This window comes from Castor canadensis, chromosome 16 (assembly GCF_047511655.1).
Source record: "Castor canadensis chromosome 16, mCasCan1.hap1v2, whole genome shotgun sequence".
Taxonomy (NCBI): Eukaryota; Metazoa; Chordata; class Mammalia; order Rodentia; family Castoridae; genus Castor; species Castor canadensis.
The window spans coordinates 7,554,732-7,579,833 of NC_133401.1; the positions used below are offsets into that span (position 1 = coordinate 7,554,732).

The window sequence follows — 25,102 nt, forward strand, 5'->3', positions numbered from 1 at the left end:
GAAAGTCTCCAGTCACTGTCCTAATCCTGCAGTCACCATGGATTCCAGGAAGAGTAAAGCCTTGCAGAAAGATCACCCCATGATGAAATCTCTTCCAAACAGGGGCAGTCATTTCATGGGAACCAGATTGTCCCCTGCAAGTATTAAGGTCTTCAGAGGTACCAGAGAGGAGGGGGATGGTGGTCAGTGTGTTGGCATAACACTAGCTGCTGTAACAAATACCGCTTCCCCACCGCCATACACACACAACCCAATGGAGATGTTCTGGGTGGTCACCAGCAACCTCAGTGCAGTTATTCACACACCAGACTCCCATCTTTGGCTTGATCATTTCCTCAAGCTTGAAATTACCTGGTTTCCACTGATACATGGGAGGGAGGAGGTGTGGAGAAGGTTCTCTGTATTGTTTTAAAGTCTGCTGTGGAGGTGAGGCACATATTTCACTTCTCATCTTGCATGGGTGAGAACTCATCAGTCACGTGGCCCTGTAGATGTAGTACACGTTGAACACGCTTCAGAGCTTGGCAGCCCGCCTCATTCATTCCTATTAAAAAGAGGACCATACACTAGCTATTCAGGAGGCAGAGATCAGAAGGATCGTGGTTCAAGGCCAGCCTGGACAAAATGAAAGCAAGCCCCTATTCTCAAACATACCCAACATAAAAAAGGGCTGGCAGAGTGGCTCAAGTGGTAGAGTGCCTGCCTAGCAAGCGTGAAGCACAGAGTTCAGTCTCCACTACTGCAAAATAAATATTTAAAAAATTTAAAGAGGAGCATGGATGTTGGCGTCCCCACCACTGACCACCCTTTACTGGTCATTCGATCCATAAGCTCAGGGGAAGCAGCAGACAGGAGCTTTGGGTTTCTCTCCTGCAGACCAGTTCAGTCTTCCTGCCAACAACTGACCAGCACCCATCCACCAAGCCCCTTCTGAATTTAACCCTTTTGAGAACAAAGTGAACCTCACTTGATTTCATAAATCCTCTGATCAGTGCAGATGAAAGACAGTGAATGGCCAACACTTTCCTCACATTTTGTGTGTGTGTGTGTGTGCACGTGCACACGCACCCATGGTACTGGAGTTTGAACTAAAGTGCCTGCGCCTTGAGCCACTCCACCAGGCCTTTTTTGTGAAGGGTTTTTTTCAAGATAGGGTCTCCTGAACTATTTCCCTGGGCTGGCTTTGAACTGCGATCCTCCTGATCTCTGCCTCCAGTGAAGCTAGAATTATAGGCGTGAGCCACCAGCACCAGGCTTTCCTCACATTTTTTAAACTATGTTTTTAAGCCCCCACTGAATATTAGGTCTGATGCTGGAAGTGAAACTGGAGTTTTAGGCCCCAGGCTCAAATTCCTGAACCTCCACATGCCAGGTCCGGCCACTGGTCCATAAATGCCAAATAAAGAGACATGGTAAAGGACAGAGAAAGATTTATTACACAGAAGGGGCAGCCACAGTAGGGGCCAAGTAAAAACTTCAGCCCATCTTCAGCCACCTTCAAGACACAGACAGCAGCCTTAGGTTTAAATAGAGAAAGAACTGGGGCAGGGGGAGAAGGGTGTGTGTATGTTCTCCTGGGTTTTGGAGACATTATTACTGTCATCACTTGAAGAGAGCAATCTGGTTCCCAAGAGATGATGACTCCTGCTCCATGGTGCAGTCTCATCATTACAGGTAACTGCCCTCATTTTGGGAGTGATCTGTGTCCTGCAAGGCTCCGCTGATCCTTTGGGGTAGTTTTAATCCTTTGTAATGAAGATGTTATGGATCAGTCCCGTCCTTCCTGGAGCCCAAGGTGATTGCAAAGGGAGTGCAGAGAGAACGATTTAGAGCAAAGACAGATACAGAACAGAGGCAGGAATTCCAAGCTTTTCTCCTGCTTTTTAGCTAATTCCTGGGTCCCAGTAAGGAGTCAGTGCTTTTTGGCAAAAGCAGTTTAAGTTACAGGAACACACCCATGAATTGAGAGTTAAAGGCAGACAAGTACAAAGATAATTACTGAACATTGATTTTTGTTGTTGGGTGTTTTTTTTTTTTTTGGGTAGTACTGGGGTTTGAATTCAGGGCCTTGTGTTTGCCAGGCAGGTGCTCTACCACTTGAGTCATACCCCCAGCCCTTTTTGCTTTATGAATTTTCAAATAGGGTCTCACATTTATGTCTAGGTGGCCTGGACCCAATCCTATTTATGTTTCCTTCAGAGAGGGGTTGATGGCACACACCGGGTTTTTTAAAGGGGGGGGTTGCTGAGATAGGATCTCAAAAACTTTTTGCCCCAGCTGCAATCCTCCTGATCTTGACCTCCAAAGTAGCTGGGATTACAGGTATGAGCCACTGCACCTTGCTGGGGGTTTTTGTTCTTTGTTTTTAATGATATCCTATTATTAATAAGGTTGGTGGCAGTCAGTGAGGAAAAAAATCACCGAATCTGAGGCCTGTGTAGTGGCACACACCTGTTATCCCAGATAGGAGGTGTTAATAGGAAGATTGAGATAGAGGCTGGCCTGGGCATAAATTATTCAGAAAATAAATCAGAAAAGGCTGGGGGCCATGGCTCAAGTAGTTGAGTGGCTGCCTGGTAAGCCAAGGTCCTGAGTTCAATCCTCCCCCCCCAAAAACAAATTTACCAAAATCTGCCAGGAAGGGATGGAGGGACATTTGGTGATTTATGCTGACCTGAGTCCAATGCTAAGCAAACATACTGAATGCAGCCTTCGCTTAGACCGGGGCTAAATCGCTAATTTAAGGATTCCCAGCTAATAACGGCTTCTTAAATTGTTTTTTGTGCCGATTACAAACGGGATATGGGACTAGTCAGGAGAGATGTAATTAGCAATAGTCTTAATGACGAGGAGCGAAGGCCCTGGAGCCGGGAAGCCCAAGTCAAACCCCCGGCTCTCCGACCAGCAGCATTCCTATAGGGCGAGCGATGCCAGTCCCTGTCGGAGAGTTAAATGAGCTGATACAAGCCAGGAGTGCCCGGCCCATGGGGGAATGCTTACTCGTTACGAATTAGCTGCAGTGCAATAACGTGTTCTATGCAGCCCACAGTAACCGCGCGGGCTGCATTTAACCTTCACGGCGGCCCTGCCCCCAGTTTCTAAACCGGCTCCTTTTCCCACCCTCATTCACCTTCCTGGTGATCTTTCCTCCCAGGAAAGGATTCTCAGACGTTCCCAGGACTACCCTGTCCTCCCAAACCTCTGCATCCCCGGCGTCCCAAGCCACGGCCATAAATCTATCACCAGTAGGCAGCAGCGAACCGCTCAACCGCTGAGCGCGCGCGGCGCACTACCGGGCCCGCATCGTGGACTGCAGCTCCTGCTTTAGCCAAAGAACTTCACTTCCCAGAAAGCCATGCGACACCCTCCCCCATCTTCCTCCTGCCTGAACACGAAGTCTTGCCCCTTTTTTGTGGCGCGGGGAATTGTGGGTGGAGAGGTGTGGCTGACCCCCGCGCGGTGGGCGGTGCTGCGCAGGCGCAGTTGGAGATTTTAGGCGGTGAGTATCAACAGCGTCTGGGCGGTGCTGTAGACAGCGTTCAGGACGTCGTAGTAGCAGCGAGATTACGTCACTTTACGTCCCTGAGCGTGCAGGGCCGCATTCCTCCGCTCTGTTGCCTTGAGTCTCAACCGTCCACCTACCGGAGTTTATAGTGGGCCCTCAATGGCGGGTCAAGTTTCAAGATGATCTCGTCTTGAAGGAAAACAAGCCGGGCGCTAATGGTTCACGCTTGTAATCCTAGCTACTCAGGAGGCAGAGATCGGAAGGATCGGGGTTCAAAGCCGTCCTGGGCAAATAGTTCGTGAGACCCTATCTCGAAAATACCCAAAATTAAAAAAAAAAAAAAAAAGGGTTCAAGATGTAGACCCTGAGTTCAAGCCACAGTACAAAAAAAAAAAACCTTTTTTCTTAAACCTATTAAAGGATTTTAATTTAGAACAGTATCAGGATTCTGCAAGGATTCCGGACTCCTGACTCCGTTTCAGTAATTGTCACATACGGCCAATCTTGTTTGTTCAATCTTGTTTGTCATTTCATCCGCAAGTGTTTCTGTGTGGGTCTGTAAAAAAACAAATGATCTCCATTGCACCTTTTAAAATTGCACTAGTTTTAACGTAACATAGGATCAGCATTTAAAAGTCCCTGTGTTTCACAAATGTCTTTTAAAAAAAAAAAAAAAGTCTTGCTATATAGCCCAGGCTGGTCTCCTCTGGAGCCTTCTGCCTCACTCCCCAGTGCAGGAATTACATTTGTTCACCACCATGCCCAGCTCTTAAAATGTCATTTGACTGTTGGCTTGTGCAAATCACAGTCCAGTGTCCACTGGCTACATTCAGGTGGAAGCTCTCAAGTCTTTTATTCTGCAAGAGCTCCTCGCCCTTTCATTTTTTTTCTGGGGATTTGCCATAGTCTTCTGTTAGCTGGTTGCACCTCTTGGCATCCTTTAATATGTTCCTCTTCCCTTACTGGTTACTATAGACTGGTAGAGCCAGTACTGGCTCTACTGTAGACTGGGTCAGATTAAGGTTCAGTTTTGGGGTAAATATACTTTAAGGGTATATAACACTTCCTGATGGAAGTGTTGAGTTCTTCCATCAGGAAGCACATTCCATCTGGTTGTCTTTGAGATGTTAAAATCCAATGTTGGAAGCCTGGCCTAGTGGCCCACGCCTGTAATCCCAGTATTCAGGAGGCTGAAGCAGGGGAATAGTGAGTTCCAGGCCAGCCTCGGCTACATAACCAGACTGACTGATCTCAAAAACCCAAAACCCAAACCAAAGCTACAATAAAATAATTAGTCATTGCATGTTAATATTTACTAAGATAGCTATCTTCATTGTATGCACATATGAATAATAAAACAATAAAAAAAAGAAAAAAAAAGATAGCTATCTTAAACAAACAAAAATGTCTTTTTTCCAAAATGGACAGGAAGGTAAAACAGGACTGGGGGTTGGCATCATTGGGAGGGGAAGAGAGTATAAGGAGAGGGTGTGGGAGGGTGAATATGGTGGAATATTATGTACTCATGTATGAAAATGGAAAAATGAGACCTGTTGAAACTATTCCAGGAATGAGGGGGTGGATAAAGAAGAATGATGGAGGGGGTGAATTCAACTATGATATATCGTAAGAACTAAATGTCACAGTGTACCCCAGCACAACAATAATAAAATAAATAAAATCATAGGACAGAAAATAGAATGGTAATTTCCATGTGCTAGAAGAGAGAAGGTGCTATTGATTAGTTTGTGTAGAGTTTCAGTTTTACAAAATGGAAAGTTCTGAGCCTGGTGCCAGTGCCTCACACCTATAATCCTAGCCACTCAGGAGGCAGAGATCAGGAGGATTGCAGCTCGAAGCCAGCCTGTGCAAATTGTTTGTGCAATCCTGTCTTGAAAATACCCAACACAAAAAAGGCTGGTGGAGTGGCTCAAGGTGTAAAGACTCAGTACCACAAAAAAAAAAAAAAAGGAAAGTTCTGGAGATAGATGGTGTGATAATGTGTTTTATGTTATGTGTATTTTGTCACAATAAAATTTTTGAAAAAAATTGTTATGAATAACTTTTGAAAAATTTAAAAGTGAGCTGGAGGGTGGCTCAGGTGGCAGGGCGCCTGCCTAGTAATTGTAAGGCCCTAAGTTCAAACCCAGGTACCAAGAAAGAGAGAGAGAGAGAGAGAGAGAAGAAAGAAAGAAGCAAGGAAGGAAGGGAGGGAGGGAGAAAGAAAAATAATTATAAGAGTATTATTCTACACTTTGAAAATCTTTATGAGGTCTGGCTAAAAAGAGAGATGGATTCTCATACATGCTGTGCGCGATCTTTTGAAGAGTATCATGGAGCCTCTAAAACTGTACACTCATGGAAGAATAAGACTGGAAAAGCCAGAACACATCTTAGTAGTGCTATGAAAATTGTTTTAACTTCAAAGACTCCTGCATAGCCAGGTGCTGGTGCCTCATCCCTGTAATCCTAGCTACTTAGGAGGCAGAGATCAGGAGGATCATAATTCAAAGCCATGGCAAACAGTTTGACTCTATCTGGAAAAAACCCATAACAAAAAGTACAGGTGGAGTGGCTCAAGGTGTATGTCCTGAGTTTCAAACACCAGTATCAACAAAAGAAAAAAACATGCACAGTAACAAGAACTTGCTGTCACTGTAGGCTGGAGAGAGGAGGTGGTGTCCCCAGAGCCAGTTCACTTAGTAGAAGCTGGGAAAACAGTGGAATTGTCTGGCAGGAGCCAGAGCTGCAGAGGAGGCACGGCCACAGGGAAGTATGGGAGATTTGCCCTGTCTTCTTGTTCCTGCCTTCATCTGCCCCTGCTTCCCACTTAACCATCTCCGTGAATCCAGGGGAGACCAGAAGTTCAGCCTGGGATGCTGAGAGAAAGAGGCGGGTGAGCTGCCCCCACATACACTCTACCGGGGGCAAATGCAGGGCAGACAGCACAGCATGGTTCCCCATGCTGTCACCACCCCTGCTGTCACGTACCCCTGGCCCGCTCACGGATTTACATTCCAGACCTGCTCCAGGGCCAGGCTAGGCTGTATCCACTTATGTGTGTGTGTGTTTATTTGCAGGATGGAGATTGGACTCAGGGCCTTGTGCTTGCTAGGCAGACGCGATGCCCCCACCCCAGGGCTGTATTTTTGGTAATTTAAAATATGTCCAAGGACTAGGAGTATGACTCAGTGGTAGAGCACTTGCCTGAGGCCCTGGGTTCAATCCCTAGCACAGCAAAAAAAAAAAAAAAAAAAAAAAAAAAAAAAATATATATATATATATATATAGAGAGAGAGAGAGAGAGAGAGAGAGAGAGAGAGAGAGAGAGAGACAGAGAGAGAGAGACAGACAAACAGCATAATAATGTCCACTAATGCTTTGGCACTTTCCTCCTTAAGAGCCCTTCATTTGAGTGTCACCTGGCTAGGCTGCATACCCCAAAGTGACTCACCAACTTGGCTGCAGAGATGCTGGCTGTAGGCTGGTTGCTGGAGACAGGACTGTAACCTGAGAACCTCCCCTGGGCCTCTCCAGAAAGTCCCTCCCAGGGCAGGTTGACTTTCTCCAGAGCAGGTGTTCTGAGAGCTGAACACCTTTTCTGACCTTCTCTGATAGCACCTCAGAAGTCACACAGTATCACCTCTGCTGACCAAAGTGTCACAAGCCCACTGAACCCAAGAGGAGACCACATAGACCCCTACTCTTGTGTGTGTGTGTGTGTGTGTGTGTGTGTGTGTGTGTGTGTGCCAGAACCACAGATGGAAGGTCAACGACTTGGTGGTCAAGTTTTCAAAACAGCCCTCCTCGCTGTAAAGAACATTCTTTAACAGAGGGGGTTAAGCTCATCAAAGTGCAGTATGTTCATGGGTGGCAATATCAAGGTGAGCTCCCTTCATGCAGTTAATATACACTAATAAAAATGTAATGGCAGGCACTACTCAGGAGGCACAGATCAGGAGAATCGTGGTTCAAAGCCAGCCCAAGCAAAAAGTTCCACGAGACCCTATCTCGAAAAACACCTTCACGAAAATAGGGCTGGTGGAGTGGTTCAAGTGGTAGAGTGCCTACCACTTAGGAGCCCCTAAGTTCAAACCCCAGTACCACCAAAAAAAAAAAAGGCCAGGTTGTAATTGTGATAAATTTTTTTTTTTTAATTAACATCCTAATTCCCTGCCTAACCCCCTATGTCAGCATGGTGCTACAAGAGCCTAGCAACAAGGGAGCCTGTGAGAGGAGAGGGATCAGGGGAGGGACAGGAATCTGGTCATCACATAACAATTTGGGATAACCATACTTGTGTTCAGACCTGGCTCTCCCAGCCACCCTGTGGCCTCAGGCAAATGACATCACATCTCTTAAACTTCTCTTGCTTTCTCACAGGGTCATGAGAGGCCTTGGCAAGACATGTGTATTAGTCTGTTTTCTGTTACTGTAACAAAATACATCATCCTGGGAAATGTGTAAGAGAAAGAGGTTTATTTAGATCACAGTTTTGGAAGCTGAAAAACTTAAGATCTGGCAGCCCCGTATTTGACTTTTGTTGAGGGTCTCATGACAGATGGCATCATGGCAGGAGTGTGTGCGAGCTCACATCATAAGACACCAGAGAGGGGGGAGGGGCTGTTAGAAATGTAGGCCCCAAAAGTGACCACGTGGAGAGGAGTGATCTGGCCAAGAGATTCTTTATTGCCGGGTGGGAGAGGGAGAGAGCAGAGAGCCAAGAGGAAGAAGCAGGAAAGACAGGGGCTTAAATACCCCTCAGTGGGACTCAGCATGATCGGATTGGTTAGGATCTTATGGTTCATGCTGATTGGAGGTTGGGGCAGAAGGGGGATTCAAGCTAAACTCCAGGCAGGACCGTGACCCTGGAAAACAGAAGCTTAAGGGTGCAGTAAGAACTGAAACCTATTGGCGCCGTTATTGCCAACAGGGGCCAATCTTGCTCTTTTATAAAACAACCCCTTCAGGGGAAATAACCAGAGGCCCAATAAAAATGCATCATTTCCTTCCAAGAACCCCCAATGACTTAATTACTTCACACTAGGTCCCCCTCTTAAAGGTTTCATCATTCCCATATTGTCACACTGGGGTCCAAGCTTGCAACACATTAACCTTTGGAAATGCACTTAAACCATATCCACACCATCTGTCTATACAGCAGTCACTCCAGCCAGTCCCATTAGCCTCAGGCATCCCTATTTTGTCTTTAGTACTTGGTGCCACTATAACATTAATGGCTATTTTTTTGGTGGGACTGGGGTTTGAACTCAGAGCTATGCACTTGTAAAGCAGACGCTCTACCTCTTGAGCCACACCTCCAGTCCATTTTGCTCTGGTTATTTTGGAGATGGGGTCTCTCCAACTATTTGCTCAGGCTGGTTTCAAACTGTGATCCTCCTGATCTTAGACACCTAAGTAGCTAGGATTACAGGCATGAGCCACCAGCAGCTGGCTGAAGGAAACATTTATTTGTATGTTTTGTGTGTTCATTTGGACGTACTCGGGTTTGAACTCAAAGTCTAGCAAGTACTCTTCTCTTGAGCCACACCTCCAACCTTTTTATTTTTGAGATCGGGTTTTGCTTTTATGCCTGGACTTGGATGGGTCACCATTCATTTGTTTGTGTTTCCCCAAGTACCTGGGATGACAGGCTCAGGCCACTGTGCTCAGCCATTGATTGAGATGGAGTCTACAAACTTTTTGCCTGGGCTGGCCTCAAACTGTGATCCTCTTTATCTCTGCCTCCTGAGTATCTGGGATTACAGGCGTGAACCCCTACACCTGACCTGCACTTTTTCCAATGCTTCTGCAAGGGCGGTGGTATGCCCAACCCTTCTACTCACTTGCTGGCCAAAACAAGATATATAACCACTCCTGAGTTCAAAGGAGTCTGGGAAGTGGTGAGGGGTATCAGCAATGCTTGTTGTACTGTCTCCTTGGTAGTGCCAAAAATTCAATTAGAAAATCACATGGAGCATTTAATTCATTCAACAAATATTTACTGAGTACCTAAAATGTACAAGGTACTGTTCAAGAACTAGGTACATTCTGGCTACTCAGGAGGCAGAGATCAGGAGGATCACGGTTCAAAGCCAGCCCAGGCAAAGAGTTCTCGAGACCCTATCTCAAAAAAAAACTAACAGGAAAAAAAGGCTGGTGGAGTGGCTCAAGGTGTAGGCCCTGAGTTCAAGCCCCAGTACTGGAAAAAAAAAAAAAAGGAACTAGGTACAGAACTGGAGGTGTGGTTTAAGTGGTAGAACAACTGTTTTGCAAGTGTGAAGTCCTGAGTTCAAATCCCAGTCTCACCAAAACAACAACAAAAAAGAAGAACCAAGTACCTAGCAAGGCAAACAGAGCAGGCAGGCATGGTGGCACACCTCCGTAATCCCAGCATTGGAAGACAGAAGCAGGAGGATCAAGAGTAGCCTGGGCTACTCTTAGCTAGACCTTATCTCAGAAAGAAGAAAGAAGGGAAGGGAAGGGAAGGGAGAAGGGAGAAGGGAGAAAGGGGGAGAAAGGAGGAGAAGGGAGAAGGGAGAAGGGGGAAGGGAAGGGAAGGGAAAGGAAGAGAAGGGAGAAAGGAAGGGAGAAGAGAAAAGGAGAAGGGAAGAGGGAAGGGAGAATAGAAGAGGGAAGGGAGAAGGGAGAAGGGAAAAGGGAAAGGAAAAGGAAAGGAAAGGAAGAAAAGACAGATAGGAACCCTAGCTTTGGAAAGCTCAGATTCTAGTGGAGAGGGCAGATGAGAAACAAGCAAACCGCACAGTGTGTCAGCCAGGGATAAACGACGAGAGCACTGTAGGGATGACGAGGGTATCAGAGATCTGAGAAGACTTTCCTGAGCTCACTGGATATGCAGACTTGAGGTAGCACTAAGGTGGAAAGGCTTGGCAGTGGAGTTGCAGCCTCATGTGCCAGAAGAGCTGCTGTTTGGATGCCGCTGGCTTGCACAGCCCCATTGTTGAGCTTTGTGGGGTTCAGCTGGGAACATCCAGGTGAAGCTGCTAGTGGGCCTCCTTCTCAAGGAGAAGCGATAGGAGAGGATCTTCCTAAGGAGCAGAGATAAGGGCAGAGAGGTGACAGGGCACATCAGTAGGGACTCGGTGACTGGATGAGAACTTATTTGTTTTCCAAGGCTAGAGGCCTCGCACGCCAGGCAAGCAGTCTATCACTGAGCTACACCCCTGGGGGTGAGAGTTTTGACTCTGGTGGAGTGAGGTGAGGCTGGGCCAGGGCCCTGAGCCAGGAGGGTCCTGATGTGACTCAGGTGTGCATGTACTCTCTCTGGTTGCAGGTGGGAACACTGGGGGGACAGAGATGGGAGCAGGAGACCAGAGAGGAGGCTGGTGCAATGGCCAAGGAGGAAGGGAGGAGGGCCAGGCCTGGGTGGCAGGAAGAATTGAGATTCTGTACCTGCTCCAGTAAGATTGGCTGATAGCTTGGAGTGGGTGTAAAGGAGGCAGAAGTAAAGGACGAGCTGTGGTGCTTACTCTCAGTCCCTGGAAGGACAGAGACGCTGTGGACCAAGTTGGTTAAGGAGTGGGCTTGGGAGGCAGGCAGGAGCTCAGTTGGGATGTGTGAGGCTTGAACAGCCTCTAAAACCCCGGCCCTGCTATCCTCCACAGAGATGGTGGGTAGACAGACGACAGAATGTAGGAGACTGGAGATCAGGCTGTTGGCTGTCTGGGCTGAAGACAGAAATCTGGATGCTGATAGCCTAAAAATGGAATTTAAAGCTATGCACGTGTGTGTATGTGTGTGTGGGAGGCACCCAATGGCATCAGTGGACAGACAGGAGGATCAAAACCTAAGACATGGTTGCCCAGGATTAAGAGACAGGGAGACAGCACTAATGCAACATGGCTGTGTTGGGCAAGAAGAGTTAGGAGAAACAGGAGTTTTTTGTTTTGTTTTTGTGTTTTTGTTTTGAGACAGGGCCTCACTATGCAGACCAGGCTGCCTGGAACTCTCAAACCTCTTAGAGTGCAGAGATTACCGGCATGTGCTACCACCTCAGGCTGCAGGTTTTTTTAGTTCTACAAGAAGTTTGGGAGCATGAAACTAGCATCCTCAACTGAGTTTTTTTTTTTTTTTTTTTTGGGTGGGGGGCATGGAGACAGGGAGACTTCCTAAAAGAGGAGACTTTTGAGCTGACACCCCAAGCCTGACTAAACAGGCAAAACAAACAAACAAATAGGTGTTCCGGGCATAGGGCACAGCCTGTGCAGAGGCCTGGTAGCAAGTGAGCCTGAGGACAGGATAGAGAACTGAAGTGGCTCAGTGTGACAGGGAGGGGTGTGGTGAGAGGGATCCGGATTAGTCACACCAAATGACTAACCATCAGCCAAGCCCAGGTTCAGAATCCGGTCACCACCCTCGGTGACCCTGCCTTTCAGAGACTCCCTTTCTCTCCTGTTTCATCTTGTCTCCTATAAGGCTTGCAGAGCAGTTGCCTGGCCTGGCGGGGCCCCAGCATGCCCTCCGGAGGCATTAGGTGCAACTGTACTGTGATCTTGTTATTTGAGCTATTATCATAATAATTATATCATTGAAGAGTCATTGAAGTGTGTGGTTAGGCATACAGAGTAGGGAGCCTGGCTGCCTGGGTTTAACCTCAGTTTACTTACCTGTAAAATGGGGAAAACAAATTTCACTCATCCCACAAGGCTGTCCTGAGGACGAGTTGCAGCAGCTATCCAAGCATTATTTTAGGATGACTGAGAGGCCATCAGTTGAGCGATACAAGTGGGTTCCAGGCACAGCTGTGCTTACTCAGTGTTTATCACTGAATTTTGATAGGGCCTCGTAAGGAGTGGTGCAACCCCTATAACCATTGTACATTTGAGAAAATCGCTGCTCAAGTTACTGTTTTGGAGTCAGGTGCTGGTGGGTCATGTCTGTAATCCTAGCTACTTGAGAGTTCAGGAGGATCAGAGATCGAGGTCAGTGGAGCAAACAGTTCCTGAGACCCCCATCTCCAAGATAACCAGAACAAAATGGACTGGAGGTGTGGCTCCAGCATAGAGTACAGGCTTTGCAAATGCAGTCTTGACTTCAAACCCCAGTCCCACAAAAAAAGTTACTGATTTGGGATTGTCCAAATCCTGCGACAAAGCCAGGATTCAAAGCAAAGCTTCACAGCCCCCAGGAGAGTGGCCAAGGGCCAGACAGCCAAACTGCCCAGGACCCAGGAAAAGGGCGGGGCACCCAGGCTGGAGGTACAAATTGGACAGGGTTGGGATACCGAACGCCTGGTCTCAAATAACCATATGAACACTTATGCTCATATGGTCTTTAGAGACTGGGGCAACAACTTAGGTGACCCTTGAACCCTGGGGTGCAGGGACATGGGTGAGGTGGGCAGCAGCAATCCTGGCTCTGGCTTGTCGTCACAGATTCAGGCGTCTGTCCCCCAGCTTGTAAGCCCAATGAAACTCGGGCTCCCTTGGTGCTCTTAAGTTTGGTCCAGGCCAAGAATAGGGGCAGCTTGCCGAGTCCCTTTCGGAGCGGACCGTACACCGTGGTCGGGTGGAAGTGGCCCTCAGGCGAAAATTCACACTCTGCCACCGGGAGTGTTCCCTCGGAGCTTCAGTCTCCGCATGCGTCCTCTTGCACCGGAGCGGAAATTGGAAGCGCGATTTAGTCTGGGCAGGGTTTGAACCTGCGGTGCTGGAAGCGCAGAGCCCGGCCACAAGCGCCCGCTTCCCGTTACACGGAGCGTGGCCGCCGTGCGCAGGCGCAGTGTCCGAGGCCGGCTCTAGGACCGCGCGGATGCCTGCTGGGCGCCCGCGGGTTCCTAACCCAGAGCGGCGGTCTGAGTCACGGCCCCGCCCTCCCGAGCCGGACGCAGCGGGAGGCCCGGAGCAGCAGACCGAGGACCGCCGGGCCGCCGGGTAAGTGAGGCCCCAGACGCCCCCTGCACCTCGAAATCCGGGAATCGGCAGCCCGCGGACCCAGGGGGGTCCTAAAGTCCCGGCCTTGGGGCTCTCCCGAGCCTTGATCTCAGATCCGAACCCTAAGGCCTTGTCCGACCCTCGTTTTCGCGTCCCGGGAACCCCTTCCTACCCCCGGTCTCATGATCTAAAATACGGGCCCATAGATTGGACAGACACCCTGTAAATTCTTCCTCCAGGCGCTCAGAACCGCGATTCTACATCCGTGCCCCCAGTTTCAGTGGGGACCCCGTTATCCCGGGCCCTCGGGGCGCACTGCCACGATTTTAGGGCCGAGCCCCACAGAGGCAGCGCTGACATTTGTAATCTCGCTGCTGAGGACCTAAATGCTGAAACCCATATTAGGAATTTCCTGAACCCCGCCCTGAGAATCTCTGAGCCGCACCGCCCACCCGTCCAAGACCCCTAAATTCAATTCTGGAGGTCTGGATTTCTGACTTGACACGTCGGGCACACCTTGCACCAATGTGGGGTCCACATCAGTAGCACTCTCACCAGAACTGCACTCCTAATTTTTTTTTTTTTTTTTTTTGGCGGTACTGGCTTTGAACTCAGGCTCAGGGCCTCACGTTTGCTAGGCAGGTGCTCACCACTTGAGCCACTCCACCAACCCTTTTTTTGTGCTGGTTATTTTTGAGATAGGGTCTCAAGAACTATTTGCTAGGGAGTGGCCTCGAACCTCGATCCTCCTGATTTCTTATCTCCTGAGTAGCTTAAATTAATAGCCGTGAGCCACCCCGGTTGTAACCCTTTTTTTTTTTTTTTTTTTTTGCGGTACTGGGGTTTGAACTCAGGGCCTTCATCTTGAGTCACTCCACCCTTTTTTTTGTGATGAGTTTTTTCAAGATAGGGTATCGCGAACTATTTGCCTGGACTGTCTTCGAACCTTGATCCTCCTGATCTCTGCCTCCTGAGTATCTAGGATTGCAAGCGTGAGCCACCAGCGCCCTGCTGTTACCCCTACTCTTAATGGTGCCTATGCATGCACTCAATCCAGGATGTCAAGCCCGACCTGTGAAATCCCAAGTGGTTTTAACCTGGTCCTCCGCTCCTATCCCTAGACCCCTTGCCTGATGTTACGCCCCGACCCCGAAGTCTCATTTCCCTAAGTCCAGCTGCCGGAAATGCGTATTTTTGCAGGAGAGGGCGGGCTCTGGGCGAGGCTGCTACCTGGCCCCTTTGTCCCCTATAGGAGTGTGAGTCGCAGCCATGTTCCTGGTTAACTCGTTCCTGAAGGGCGGCGGCGGCGGAGGAGCAGGCGGGGGCCTGGGGAATGTGCTGGGGGGCCTGATCAGCGGGGCCGGGGGCGGCGGCGGCGGCGGCGGGGGAGGAGGAGGAGGAGGAGGCGGTGGGACCGCCATGCGCATCCTGGGCGGAGTCATTAGCGCCATCAGGTAAGGCGGGGTCTAGGGGCGGGGCCTGGGGGGCGTGGTCCACCAGGAGTAAAATGGGATTATTAAGCAGGAGACGGTTTGGGAGCCTTAATTAGGCTGGGCTGGGCTTCTGATCTAGGCCAGGGAGCCTGGCCTTAAGGGGAGGACCCCTTAAGAGGTTGATGTCAGTTCATCGGGACAGGCTTGACACGGGTGTAGTCTGCTTGTGTGGGTCGATAAATAGGATGTGGGCTTTGAGGAGACATGTCCAGGTTTGGGGTATGTGGAGCTTAATGTAACCGGGTGTGGCGTTCATTAGCTAGACTTCAGAATAACGTTAAAGGGGCGGAGCCAGTGAGTCTGGGTGACCCTTCCTGGGGGCAGTACTTGACATAGGTGAGGCCTGCTGTTGTGGGTGCATTAGCGAGGAGCCGGGCCTAGGAGAGGTCAAGGCCTAATGGCATAGGAGAATGGCCCATGAAGGGCTGGGCGTGGTCGAGAAGTAGCAGGATTAATGGAGAAAAATGCCCTGGTGGGGGAGGACAGGTCGTGGGTGTCTAATTAGCCTTGGTCACCTAGCAGCGATCCCTTGAAGGGGTGGGGCCTACTGGAGCTGGAGCAGGATGTTGGGAAGACAGACATTCAGGAGAAGAGATGGAGTAAGGTCCTGCGACCTCAGGAGGATGAGGCCCAGGGACCTGGACAGAGCCTTTAGGCAGTGAATCTTTAAGGGACCGGGCCTGTGGAGTCTGGGTGGGATTTCGGGTTTTGATTGAGTGGAGTCACCATCATTCTGACACCTGCCACTGGGTGATGTACCTTGGCAGGGGTGGATTCCACCGTGGGAGTGGAGTTGGTCTGCTGAAGGGAGGGAGGGGCTGGACTAGTCCAGTGTGCAGTGGGACAGGTGAGGACAGGGACAGGGAGGGTGGAGGGCTGGAATGTGAGGGTTGGCTGGCCGTTCTGCTGGCGCTGCCCGTTGGAGGCCCCGCCCCCTGGCGCTAACTCCTCCTTCTCTCCCCTCAGCGAGGCAGCTGCGCAGTACAACCCCGAGCCCCCGGTAAGCTGCCTTCCATAACCAGAGTCTTTCAAGGGCTGCTCCAATAGAGAGGTTCCCCCGAACACTTAGGGAATTCCTCTGCCATTCAGTCTCTCCCTTGCCAAGTCCCCAGACTTAGCCATGGGTGTCAGGCATGGGTGTCAGCATGGGTGTCTCACGTCCCATTCACTGCCTGCCCGTTACTCTCCTGGTCCTCAGGTTTCCCAGCCCACTCTGACTTTTAGGGTGCTTGGGTGTGGGGAGCTAGGCCCCCTTCCCCATACGTGCCCTGAGATCTGCCCCCCCTGCAGCCCCCACGCACCCATTACTCCAACATTGAGGCCAACGAGAGTGAGGAGGTCCGGCAGTTCCGGAGGCTCTTTGCCCAGCTTGCTGGAGATGTAAGTAACCAGGGCCTTCTGGTCCAGCCCTGACCCTTCTGTGCCGTCCCTTGGTGTGCCCTTGTACACACACTTGACCGTGACAATCCCAAAGTTCCCACTGTCCTTCCTAACCCGTCCAGGCCGTTTTTAGTTCCCCTCACCGGCCTCTGACTTCCGCCCACAGGACATGGAGGTCAGTGCCACAGAACTCATGAACATCCTCAACAAGGTTGTGACGCGACGTGAGTGACCAGGGTCAAGGCGTGGGAGGGTTGCAAGGCATAGGTGCTGGGGTGGCTGTGATCTCTGGCCTCTGACCTTCAACCTGTTCCCCTCAGATCCGGATCTGAAAACTGATGGCTTTGGCATTGATACATGTCGCAGCATGGTGGCTGTGATGGATGTATCCTTTTGGGGACAGTCTGGGGAGGCTCTGGGTGAAGAAGGAGTTTTCTGAGAGCACGTTCGGGACAGCCAGGGTATAGCTTTCATACCTGAAGGCATGGATGTCCACATGAGAACACACACCCCACCTGGAGGCATGAGGCCACAGATAAGGACACCAGCAGGCACAGCTGGCACTTTTCTTAGGCTAGTGGATTGAAACTTCACGGATACCCTGACAGACACAATTATTTATAGGTGAGGAAACTGAGGCTCAGAGAGAAGTAGTCATTTGTCCCAAGTTACAAGTAAGAGTAAATGGTACAGGCTGGCAGAGGGGGTCAGGTAGAGCTCCAGCCTATCAAGTGCTAGGCCCTGAGTTCAAACCCCAGTACTGCCAAAAAAAACAAAAAAAAAGAGTAATACATACATATCAGGCTCATCTCCACATACATGAAGGAATGTACATAGAAACTCACATATATATTTGCACATGGGCTAGTTATTAGCAGATCTTGGATACGTGCACACTTACCACATAGGAGAATACATGGACACACATATATGTCATATCATGATACATATTACACAGGGTTAAAACATTCGAAGCTCTGTCCCTTAGCCAGGGTACTGACTCTTTGTCCCTCAGTTTCCCTGTCTGTAAAGTGGGACAGGTGATAATGCTGTCACTGAACCACCGCTGTGTTCAAAAGGTTTAGCACAGTGTGTAGCACAAAGTAAGTAGTCTATACATATTAGCTGTTATGATCTTTTTTGGGTGGGATGGAATTTGAACTCAGGGCTTTACACTTGCAAAGCATGTGCTCTACGACTTGAGCCACACCTCCAGTCCATTTTGCTCTGGTTATCTTGGAGATGGGGTCTGGAGAACTCTTTGCCCCAGCTGACCTTGAACCTCCAGATCTCAGCCTCCCAAGTGGGTGGGACGCCAGGCGTGAGCTACCACACCTGGTAATAACAGCATTACAGTCCTAAGTAGTTTTCCAGTTTTGAATCTGTTTCCTTCTCTGGATATAATCCTTGTAGGGCTGGTGCACTGAGGGCTTAGTGACAAAACAGGTGTTCCTAAGTCATTTACTACAGTATCGAGTGTCTTAGTTGGCTTGATAAATCTTGGCATTATTTTTTTTTTCTGGCCATTGTTATTTAGTGAGAATTCATTAATGTCAGGGCTTTATACCAAAAGTCACTCAGTTGTTTGTCTTGAGTTTTTTTGGTGGTGCTAGGGATTGAACCCAGAGGCACATACTCTACCACTGAGCTGTATCCCCAGCCTCTCTCATTTAGGTTTTTTTTACAAACCCAGGAGGTACTTACTGGGGTTTGAACTCAGGGTCTTATGCTTTTAGGTAGGCGCTCTACCACTTGAGCCACTCCACCAGCTTGGGAGGTACTTTCTACCACCTTATTTCCTTAGAGTTGTTTGTCCATTTTTTTTTTTTTTTTTTTGCAACAGGGTCTCACTATTAATCCAGGCTGGCCTCTAACTCACTGTATGGCCCAGGCTGGCCTTAAACTTGTTCTCCTGTCTCAGCTTGGTCTTACAGGTATGCACTACCACTCCTGGCTGTACTTCCTTAGTTTAAAGACATTCTTGCTGGGCACTGGTGGCTCCGCCTGTAATCAGGAGGCAGAGATCAGGAAGATCCTGGTTCAAAGCCAGCCTGGGCAAATAGTTCGTGAGATCCTATCTCAAAAAAACCCATCATAAAAAAGGGTTGGTGAAGTGACTCACGTGTAGTTCAAACCCCAGTACCACAAAAAAAAGAAGAAAAAAAAAAAAACAAGACATGCATTTTTTGTAACATGCCCTAACATTTATGAAATTGAGTTGCTATTTTATAAATTTGTAACTTTATAAATTTAACAGTTCTCTCCAGATGAGGAATTTGTGGAGAAGTACAGTACCATTTCCCATGGTTATGTTTAAAGACAGTCTTTGTTTAGAAATATGTGTAGATAAAATGAAAACTAAAACCACGCCCCAGGTGACATGACAGGTGTTGAATGGAGCTGGCACACTCACCAGAGGTTCCCTGGCTTCCTATTTGTCATGTTCCCAGTGTGTACAGTGCATGGAACTGGGTATAGCTGTCACACTGTCCTTAACCATCTCCTGCTAGAGTGACACCACAGGCAAGCTGGGCTTTGAAGAGTTCAAGTACCTGTGGAACAACATCAAAAAGTGGCAGGTGTGTGGTAGCCTCTGAGATCTTGAGCACCCAGCCCCCCAGCCATGGATACACCATACCCATGATGCTCACTTGGACCCGGTCCTCTCTATCCCCACAGGCCATCTACAAACGGTTCGACATTGACCGATCAGGGACCATCTGTAGCAATGAACTCCCAGGGGCCTTTGAGGCAGCAGGTGGGGCTGGCAGGGAAGTGGCAGGTGGCAGGTGGCAGGGATGGTTGAGATGCCCCCACTTTGCTGGTCTGGCTCTGAGAGCGGGGCCTGGGAGGGGACTGGGCTGTGTGGCCCCCACACCTAAGGGACTGAACGTTCTCAGGCTTCCACCTGAACGAGCATCTCTACAACATGATCATCCGGCGCTACTCAGACGAGAGCGGGAACATGGATTTCGACAACTTCATCAGTTGCTTGGTCAGGCTGGATGCCATGTTCCGTGAGTGATGCTGCAGCTCTTTTCCTGGTTGGGGATTTGTTCAACCTCCAGGGAACAAGGGTGCCTCCAAACTTGACCTTGAGCTGGGCAATGCTAGGGCCACGGCGCCAGTTCCTGCCTTCATGGAGGTGATAGTGCATTGGAGCTTGTCCACTGACAAGTCACCGAGGAGTGACAGCTAAGACTGGTGTGACTGGGACGGAGGAGCCTGGTGGGAGTAATTGGGGCTGTGAGGGGAAGGCGGAAGCCCAGGGGCGTGTTCAGACCAAAGAGGTACCTGACGTAGCCCAGGGTGTCAGGGAGGGCTCCTCCCCGAGGAAGGAGGAAGAGAGCCTGTGAGAGGGCAGGGAATGGTGTCGCAGGCTGATGGAACAGCCTGTGCAAAGCCCTAGAAGGGAAAGAGAAGACTTATGGTTTGACTGTGAGTTCAGGGTGTGCTGAAGAGAGGTGGGTGGGATAGGGAGGCCAGGACCACCAGGAAGGTCAACAGGGACTAAGTCAGGGGAGCCACTTCCTCTGTCCCGAACCCAAGGGCTAGCACATGCTAAGCACAAGTTGTCCCCTGAGCTACACCCCAGCCTTCATGAGGGCATTTAGAGCATCAATGCACTGAATTCTGAAGGCATCCTGAGAAACAGGGATTATTGCCCCATTTTATGGATGAGGAACCTAGGATCCAGGGAGGCAGAATTGCGTGCTCACAGCCACTCAGCTAGTAAACTGGAATTTGAACTCAGATCTCTCAGGTCTGAGCTGAGTAGAGTGAGGGGAGGCAGGGATGGTGGGCATGGTCAAGGGCCATGAGTGCCAAGGCCAAGGTGTGCCCAGACTCCCTGAGTGACACTGGAGAGCCATGGAAAGGTCTGGGCAGGAGAGGGACAGGGTCCAGTTTGGCTTAGGAAGACCCCTTGGCTTCCCAAGAACTCAGGGAAGACAATGCAGAGTATGAAAGCCAGGTGTGGTAGTACACACCTGTAATCTCAGCACTTGAGAGGCTGAAGTAGAAAGATTGAGAGTTCAAGGCCAGCTGGCTACATAGTGAGACCCTGTCTCAAAAAAAAGGATGTGCCAAGGGAAGTGGGAGTGGACAGTAGGCGGAAGACAAAAGGCATGGATGAGAAGGCCTGAGAGTGGCCCTTGGATTTTCCAGCAAGAAGGCCCAAAGTAATGGCAATGAGCATGGTGTCCAGGACACCATGGGTGGTGACGCCTGTGTAGGCACTTCTTTGCCTGGTTTGGCTGTGGTGGGGAGCATGGAGTTGAGTTTCATGGCAGGAGTGGGGACCGCAGTGAACCCTAGGGGCGGGAAGTAGAGTCTGCAGAGCCACCTGCTTGGGTTGGAACTGGAGATGTGAAGATGTTAGTGGGAGGCTAGGATCGGGTTCCAGTCCCAATTTCTGCATTTCCTTACTGTGTGACATGCAGCAATCAGCTAACTTCTCTGTGTTTCATTCTATTTATTTACTACTTATTTATGAACTCAGGACTTCATGCAGGCTAGGCAGGATTGCTCCACCACTAAGTAATATCATATGCCTCATTTAAAAATGACACTTATAGCCAGACACAGTGGCTCAAGCCTGTAATCTTAGCTACTTGGCTGTGGAAATTGAGAGGATTGTGGTTTGAAACCAGCAGGGGCAAAAAGTTTGTGAGATCCCCATCTCAACCAATGGCTGGGTGCAGTGGTACACATCTGTGATCCCAGCTAAGCTGGGGAGCACAAATAGGAGGGTGGTCAGGTTCAGGTAGCCTGGGTAGCCTATTTGAAAAATACTTACAGCAAAACGGGCTGGAGATTGGCTCAATAGATAGAGCACCTGCTTAGCAAGAGCAAAGCCCTGAGTTCAAACCCCAGTACCGCCAAAAAACCCAGACATTTATCTTATAGAACCAGACTAAATTACTACATGCAAAGCACTTTACACAGAGCTTGGCAGAGAGTAAGAGTCAGTGCAGTAGTGGCTATTAGTATATGATTAGTATGCTATAATAAAAAAAAAAAAGCCAGTCATCTCATCCCCCCTGCCCTGCTGTTTCTTACCAAAATCTTCCTTTCTGTTCCAGGTGCCTTCAAATCTCTTGACAAAGACGGCTCTGGACATATCCAGGTGAACATTCAGGAGGTAAGAAACCCCATCCTGGCTTGAGTTCCAGCCCTCTCCATCCTACTTTCCCAGTAGCTTCTGGGTGAGGCATCTGGGGTTTCCTGCTCCTCACTTCTACACCTTCCTCTCTCCAGTGGCTGCAACTGACTATGTATTCCTGAATGGAACCCCCAGACCTGCCCCCCTCACCGCCTTGCCATCGAGCCACCTTGAACCCTCCCAGGGGCTGATCTCCTGTGGTCTTCGTCCTGTTCACCACAGCCCTTTTATTCTCCCAGCCCCAGGTACCCATCTTCTAGTCAGCAGCCAGGACCCAACATGCTGTAGCATGCCCCTCCCAGAGTTCCCTCTGGCTCTGCACCATGCTAGAGTGCTCTGCCCAAGGGTCACCCCACCCCACCCCGCCACACCCGCCTCACACCCTCTCCACTGCCTCATGTTTCTTCCATGTCCCAAGGGCCCTGTCTCGGTAATGGGAGGATTACTCCAGTCCCACACACCCTGGCAGTTACCACCCAGGCAGTCAAATAAACTGCAAGCCATTCAGGTCCACACCCCCTAGTGCCTTTGCCTGTACTCTGCTCCCAACCTGCCAGGCCCAGGAAGAAATAAATGCTCCCCAGTTGCTGCTCCCTATGGGGTCTGCCTCCTGTCCTGAGAGTTGAGGGATGGCTGGCTGAGGCTCCAGGGAGGAGGGAGTCTGGATGGGTGGGGGTGGCTTATGTGTCTCTTTGCCTGTCCTCACACTGGGCCTGCTTATCTCTTCTCTACATTTTTTTTCCCCCTCGTACTGGGTTCCTGATGAGCTGTACCCTGGTTCTGGCTGAGATGCATCCAGGTCCTTTGGAGGATCGGACTGGGATGCAGACACCCAATGGCTCTGCTGCTGCTTCTAAAACCTGGGCTAGGGCCAGGTGCCTGTAGCTCATGCCTGTAATCCTAGCTATTCAGGAGGCAGAAATCAGAGCACTATGGTTCAAAGCCAGCTCAGGCAAATAGTTCCTGAGACCATGTCTCGTAAATACCCAACAGAGAAAAGGCTGATGGAGTGGCTCAAATGGTAAGAATGTCTTCCTAGCAAGTGTGTGGCCCTGACTTCAAAACCCCAGTACCGCCAAAAAAATAAGACCTGGGCTAGAGGAGGTCCCAATGCCATCCCTGACTGTGTTCCCCAGCATCACAGCTTCAGTCCTCACTTGGCTATACCTCTGAGCAGGGGAGGGATTGCCATCCCAGGATACAAAGCCCCTGTCCCAGGACACTATTCTGGATCCCAGATCCCAAGGGGGCAAGGGGTGCTGTCTGGAGTCTTTAGGATGGGTGGAAGGAGAAGCTGAGCGCGCCAATATCCTAGGAGCAGCTCTGGTCCAGCATGAGGGACACCAAAGCCTGGGTCATTGGGCCTTCTGCAGGCCATTGCCTGCTGGGGACACAGGGGACACAGGCACACACAGAAGTCAGAGCTGGCATGGTTCCCAAGAATCCAATAGTTTATTGATGTCTGCCCACGTTCTCCAGGCTCTCCAATCTTCTTGTCTCACTTCTTGTGGGGGAAAGCGGCCCAGCCGAGGGAGTACAAGCTGTAGACAGTGCCTGGGAAAGGGAAATGGGGTGAAGGATGAGACCCTAACCCCCTCTCTGAGCCTCACCTAGGCCCACATGGACCCCAACCCAGTTCAGGAGCAAGCTCTCAATCCCAAACTGGACTCCTAGTGGGAACCCCCTGGCGTTGATGAGGGCCTGTTTAGGGGCTCTGTTCTCAACTCCTGCCTGAACCCCAAACCCATCACTAGCCCAGCTTCTTCCCCCACGGGACATTATCCTGTCCTAGTAACCCTGTCCCTAAGCACCAGTCCCAAAGGGCTAACCCCAGGCGGGACGTAGCAAGGAGCCCCTCCGCCCCATGCGGCCCAGACCGAGGGGGACCCCACACTCACCCCCCAGGGTCAGCGCCATTGTCAGTCGGTACAGGAGGTTGTCCGTTGTCCCGCCTTTCAAGTGCACCGGGAGGTCATTGTCGGCCTGGGAGTGGGGGTGTCAGATGAGAAAGGGGTGCTGCGGCGGCCTCATCGGGGACTGGGGTGAGACCCCGCCCGCGGCCCCCGGGGCCCCCCGCCCCGCCCCGCCCACCTGGAAGAGTTTCTGTTTCTCCCGGACGCGGTTCTGGAAGCGGCTCCGCGCCGTGGAGCTAAAGGAGCGAATCAGCGCCTGGGAGACCTGCGGGGTGGGAGGTGGGTGGGTTGGAGGCACCTGTTCCCACGTGGGTCCGGGTCCGGCTGGGCTGCCTCCGAGGCTGGGACCTGGCAAGCATCTCTTAAGAGGGGGAGGGGCTTCTTGTCAAAAAGCGACTGGAGGATTGGGCGCGGTGGCTCACGGCTGTAATCCCAGCTACTCCGGAGGCGGAGATGGGGCCAGCCAGGGCAAAACAGCTAGCGAGACCCCATCTCAACATAATCCAGCCACGGTCTCGCGCGTCTGCCAGCTAGGCTAGCGGTGCTAGGCAGGAGCGTCGCAGTCTAGGGCGGCCTGGGCAAAACGGTGAGGCCCTAAAAATAATTAAAGCAAATATGCCCCTCCCCCAAAGCAATTTAAAAAAAAAGAAGCGACTGGTGCCCAGAGAGGACGGCTTGGAGGGTGGCAGCAGGCTGTCTAGGGGTCCTGGTCCCGAGATGTCAGGACGGGGGGTCCCTCGGCAGGTGCAGGGCTGCCGGGGGTGAAGGGGGGGCTTTAAGCTCGTGGCCGGGCGGGGGACCCCCGCAGCCTCCATGCTCGCGTTGTTGGGGAGCCCCAGGCCCCGATCCCGGGACTTGGGGGGCCTGGGCCGCGGCCTCGGGGTCGGGGCCCGCCAGCCCGCCGGGCTCACCCGCAACGCCCTCATCCTGCGTCCTCGGCCGCAGTCACGTCCCCTCTGCGCCAAGGACGCGCCGCGCTCCCCGGGGGGTCCCAGGCCACGCCCACCGCGTGACGCCGGACGTGACCTCCGCCCGGCAAATCGGATCGGCCCGAGCCGCGGCCCGTCCCCGCGCGGGGGCCACGGCGACAACGGTTTCACCCGCGACTTCGCAGGTCAGCGGGGGTCAGGGGTCAGCGCGGGTACCCTCACCCCATCTCCCATGCCGGTCGGAATTTGGCAGCCAGGGAAGGCAGAGATAAACCAGGCTTCCAGATCCTTCTTGTAGCTGCAGTGTGATTGACTGCGCCTTCGAGCCTCAGTTTCCCCTTCGTAACGTGAGGGCTCTGCGGCTCGCTGAGACCACTGGTTGAGCTCCTGTCAGGGCGTGACTAAGCTCACAAAGTCACTTGCAGAGAAAAAACGGGGCCATTGTTTCTAGTGGTAAAGTTCAGAAACCAGTTTTTTTTTTTGTTTTGTTTTGTTTTTGCCAGTGTTGAGACTCAAACCCGGAGCCCAGCGCAGGCTGGACGAGATCTCTGCCACTGAGCCACATCCCCAAGCCCACAGTCAAGATTATTTTCGGAGCTGGGGTCACTATTTTTATATTTAGGTATTCTTTTTGTCAAAGAAAATTTCAAAGATAGATAAGAGTAAAGAGAAAGGGATAATGGATCCGATTTTTGTGGGTTTTTTTTTTTCCCCACTCTTTTTTTACGTGATGGTACTAGGATTTGAACTCGGCCTTGAACTTTGCCAGGCAGGTGCTTTTGCCACTTGAGTCACGCTTCCAATCTTTTTGCTGTAATTACCTTT

General features: G+C 50.7%; 2 protein-coding genes and 1 long non-coding RNA gene across 4 annotated transcripts; 1 reads left to right on the forward strand and 2 right to left on the reverse strand.

The window, feature by feature from the left end:
* Positions 1–1,413: 1,413 nt before the first annotated feature.
* On the reverse strand, positions 1,414–3,820 carry LOC141418229 (uncharacterized). 2 transcript variants are annotated; one of them, XR_012442917.1, is made up of 2 exons: positions 3,200–3,820; positions 1,414–1,783 (listed from the first exon to the last, which is right to left on the reverse strand). It is a non-coding gene; the product is annotated as an uncharacterized lncRNA (long non-coding RNA). The 2 variants fall into 2 exon arrangements; XR_012442918.1 differs by having other exon boundaries at positions 3,131–3,820.
* Positions 3,821–13,252: 9,432 nt separating this feature from the next.
* On the forward strand, positions 13,253–22,032 carry Capns1 (calpain small subunit 1). The gene is made up of 11 exons (XM_020168722.2): positions 13,253–13,398; positions 14,651–14,852; positions 15,858–15,891; positions 16,182–16,271; positions 16,438–16,495; positions 16,592–16,656; positions 18,782–18,850; positions 18,951–19,029; positions 19,172–19,288; positions 21,356–21,414; positions 21,531–22,032. Exons 2-11 carry the CDS (start codon positions 14,668–14,670, stop codon positions 21,555–21,557), a joined length of 783 nt encoding a protein of 260 aa, XP_020024311.2. The 5' UTR covers positions 13,253–13,398; positions 14,651–14,667; the 3' UTR covers positions 21,558–22,032.
* Positions 22,033–22,868: 836 nt separating this feature from the next.
* Positions 22,869–24,407, reverse strand: Cox7a1 (cytochrome c oxidase subunit 7A1). The gene is made up of 4 exons (XM_020168731.2): positions 24,260–24,407; positions 23,527–23,613; positions 23,334–23,418; positions 22,869–22,989 (listed from the first exon to the last, which is right to left on the reverse strand). The coding sequence occupies exons 1-4, from the start codon at positions 24,272–24,274 to the stop codon at positions 22,934–22,936; spliced, it is 243 nt and encodes an 80-aa protein (XP_020024320.2). The 5' UTR covers positions 24,275–24,407; the 3' UTR covers positions 22,869–22,933.
* Between the last annotated feature and the right edge of the window lie 695 nt (positions 24,408–25,102).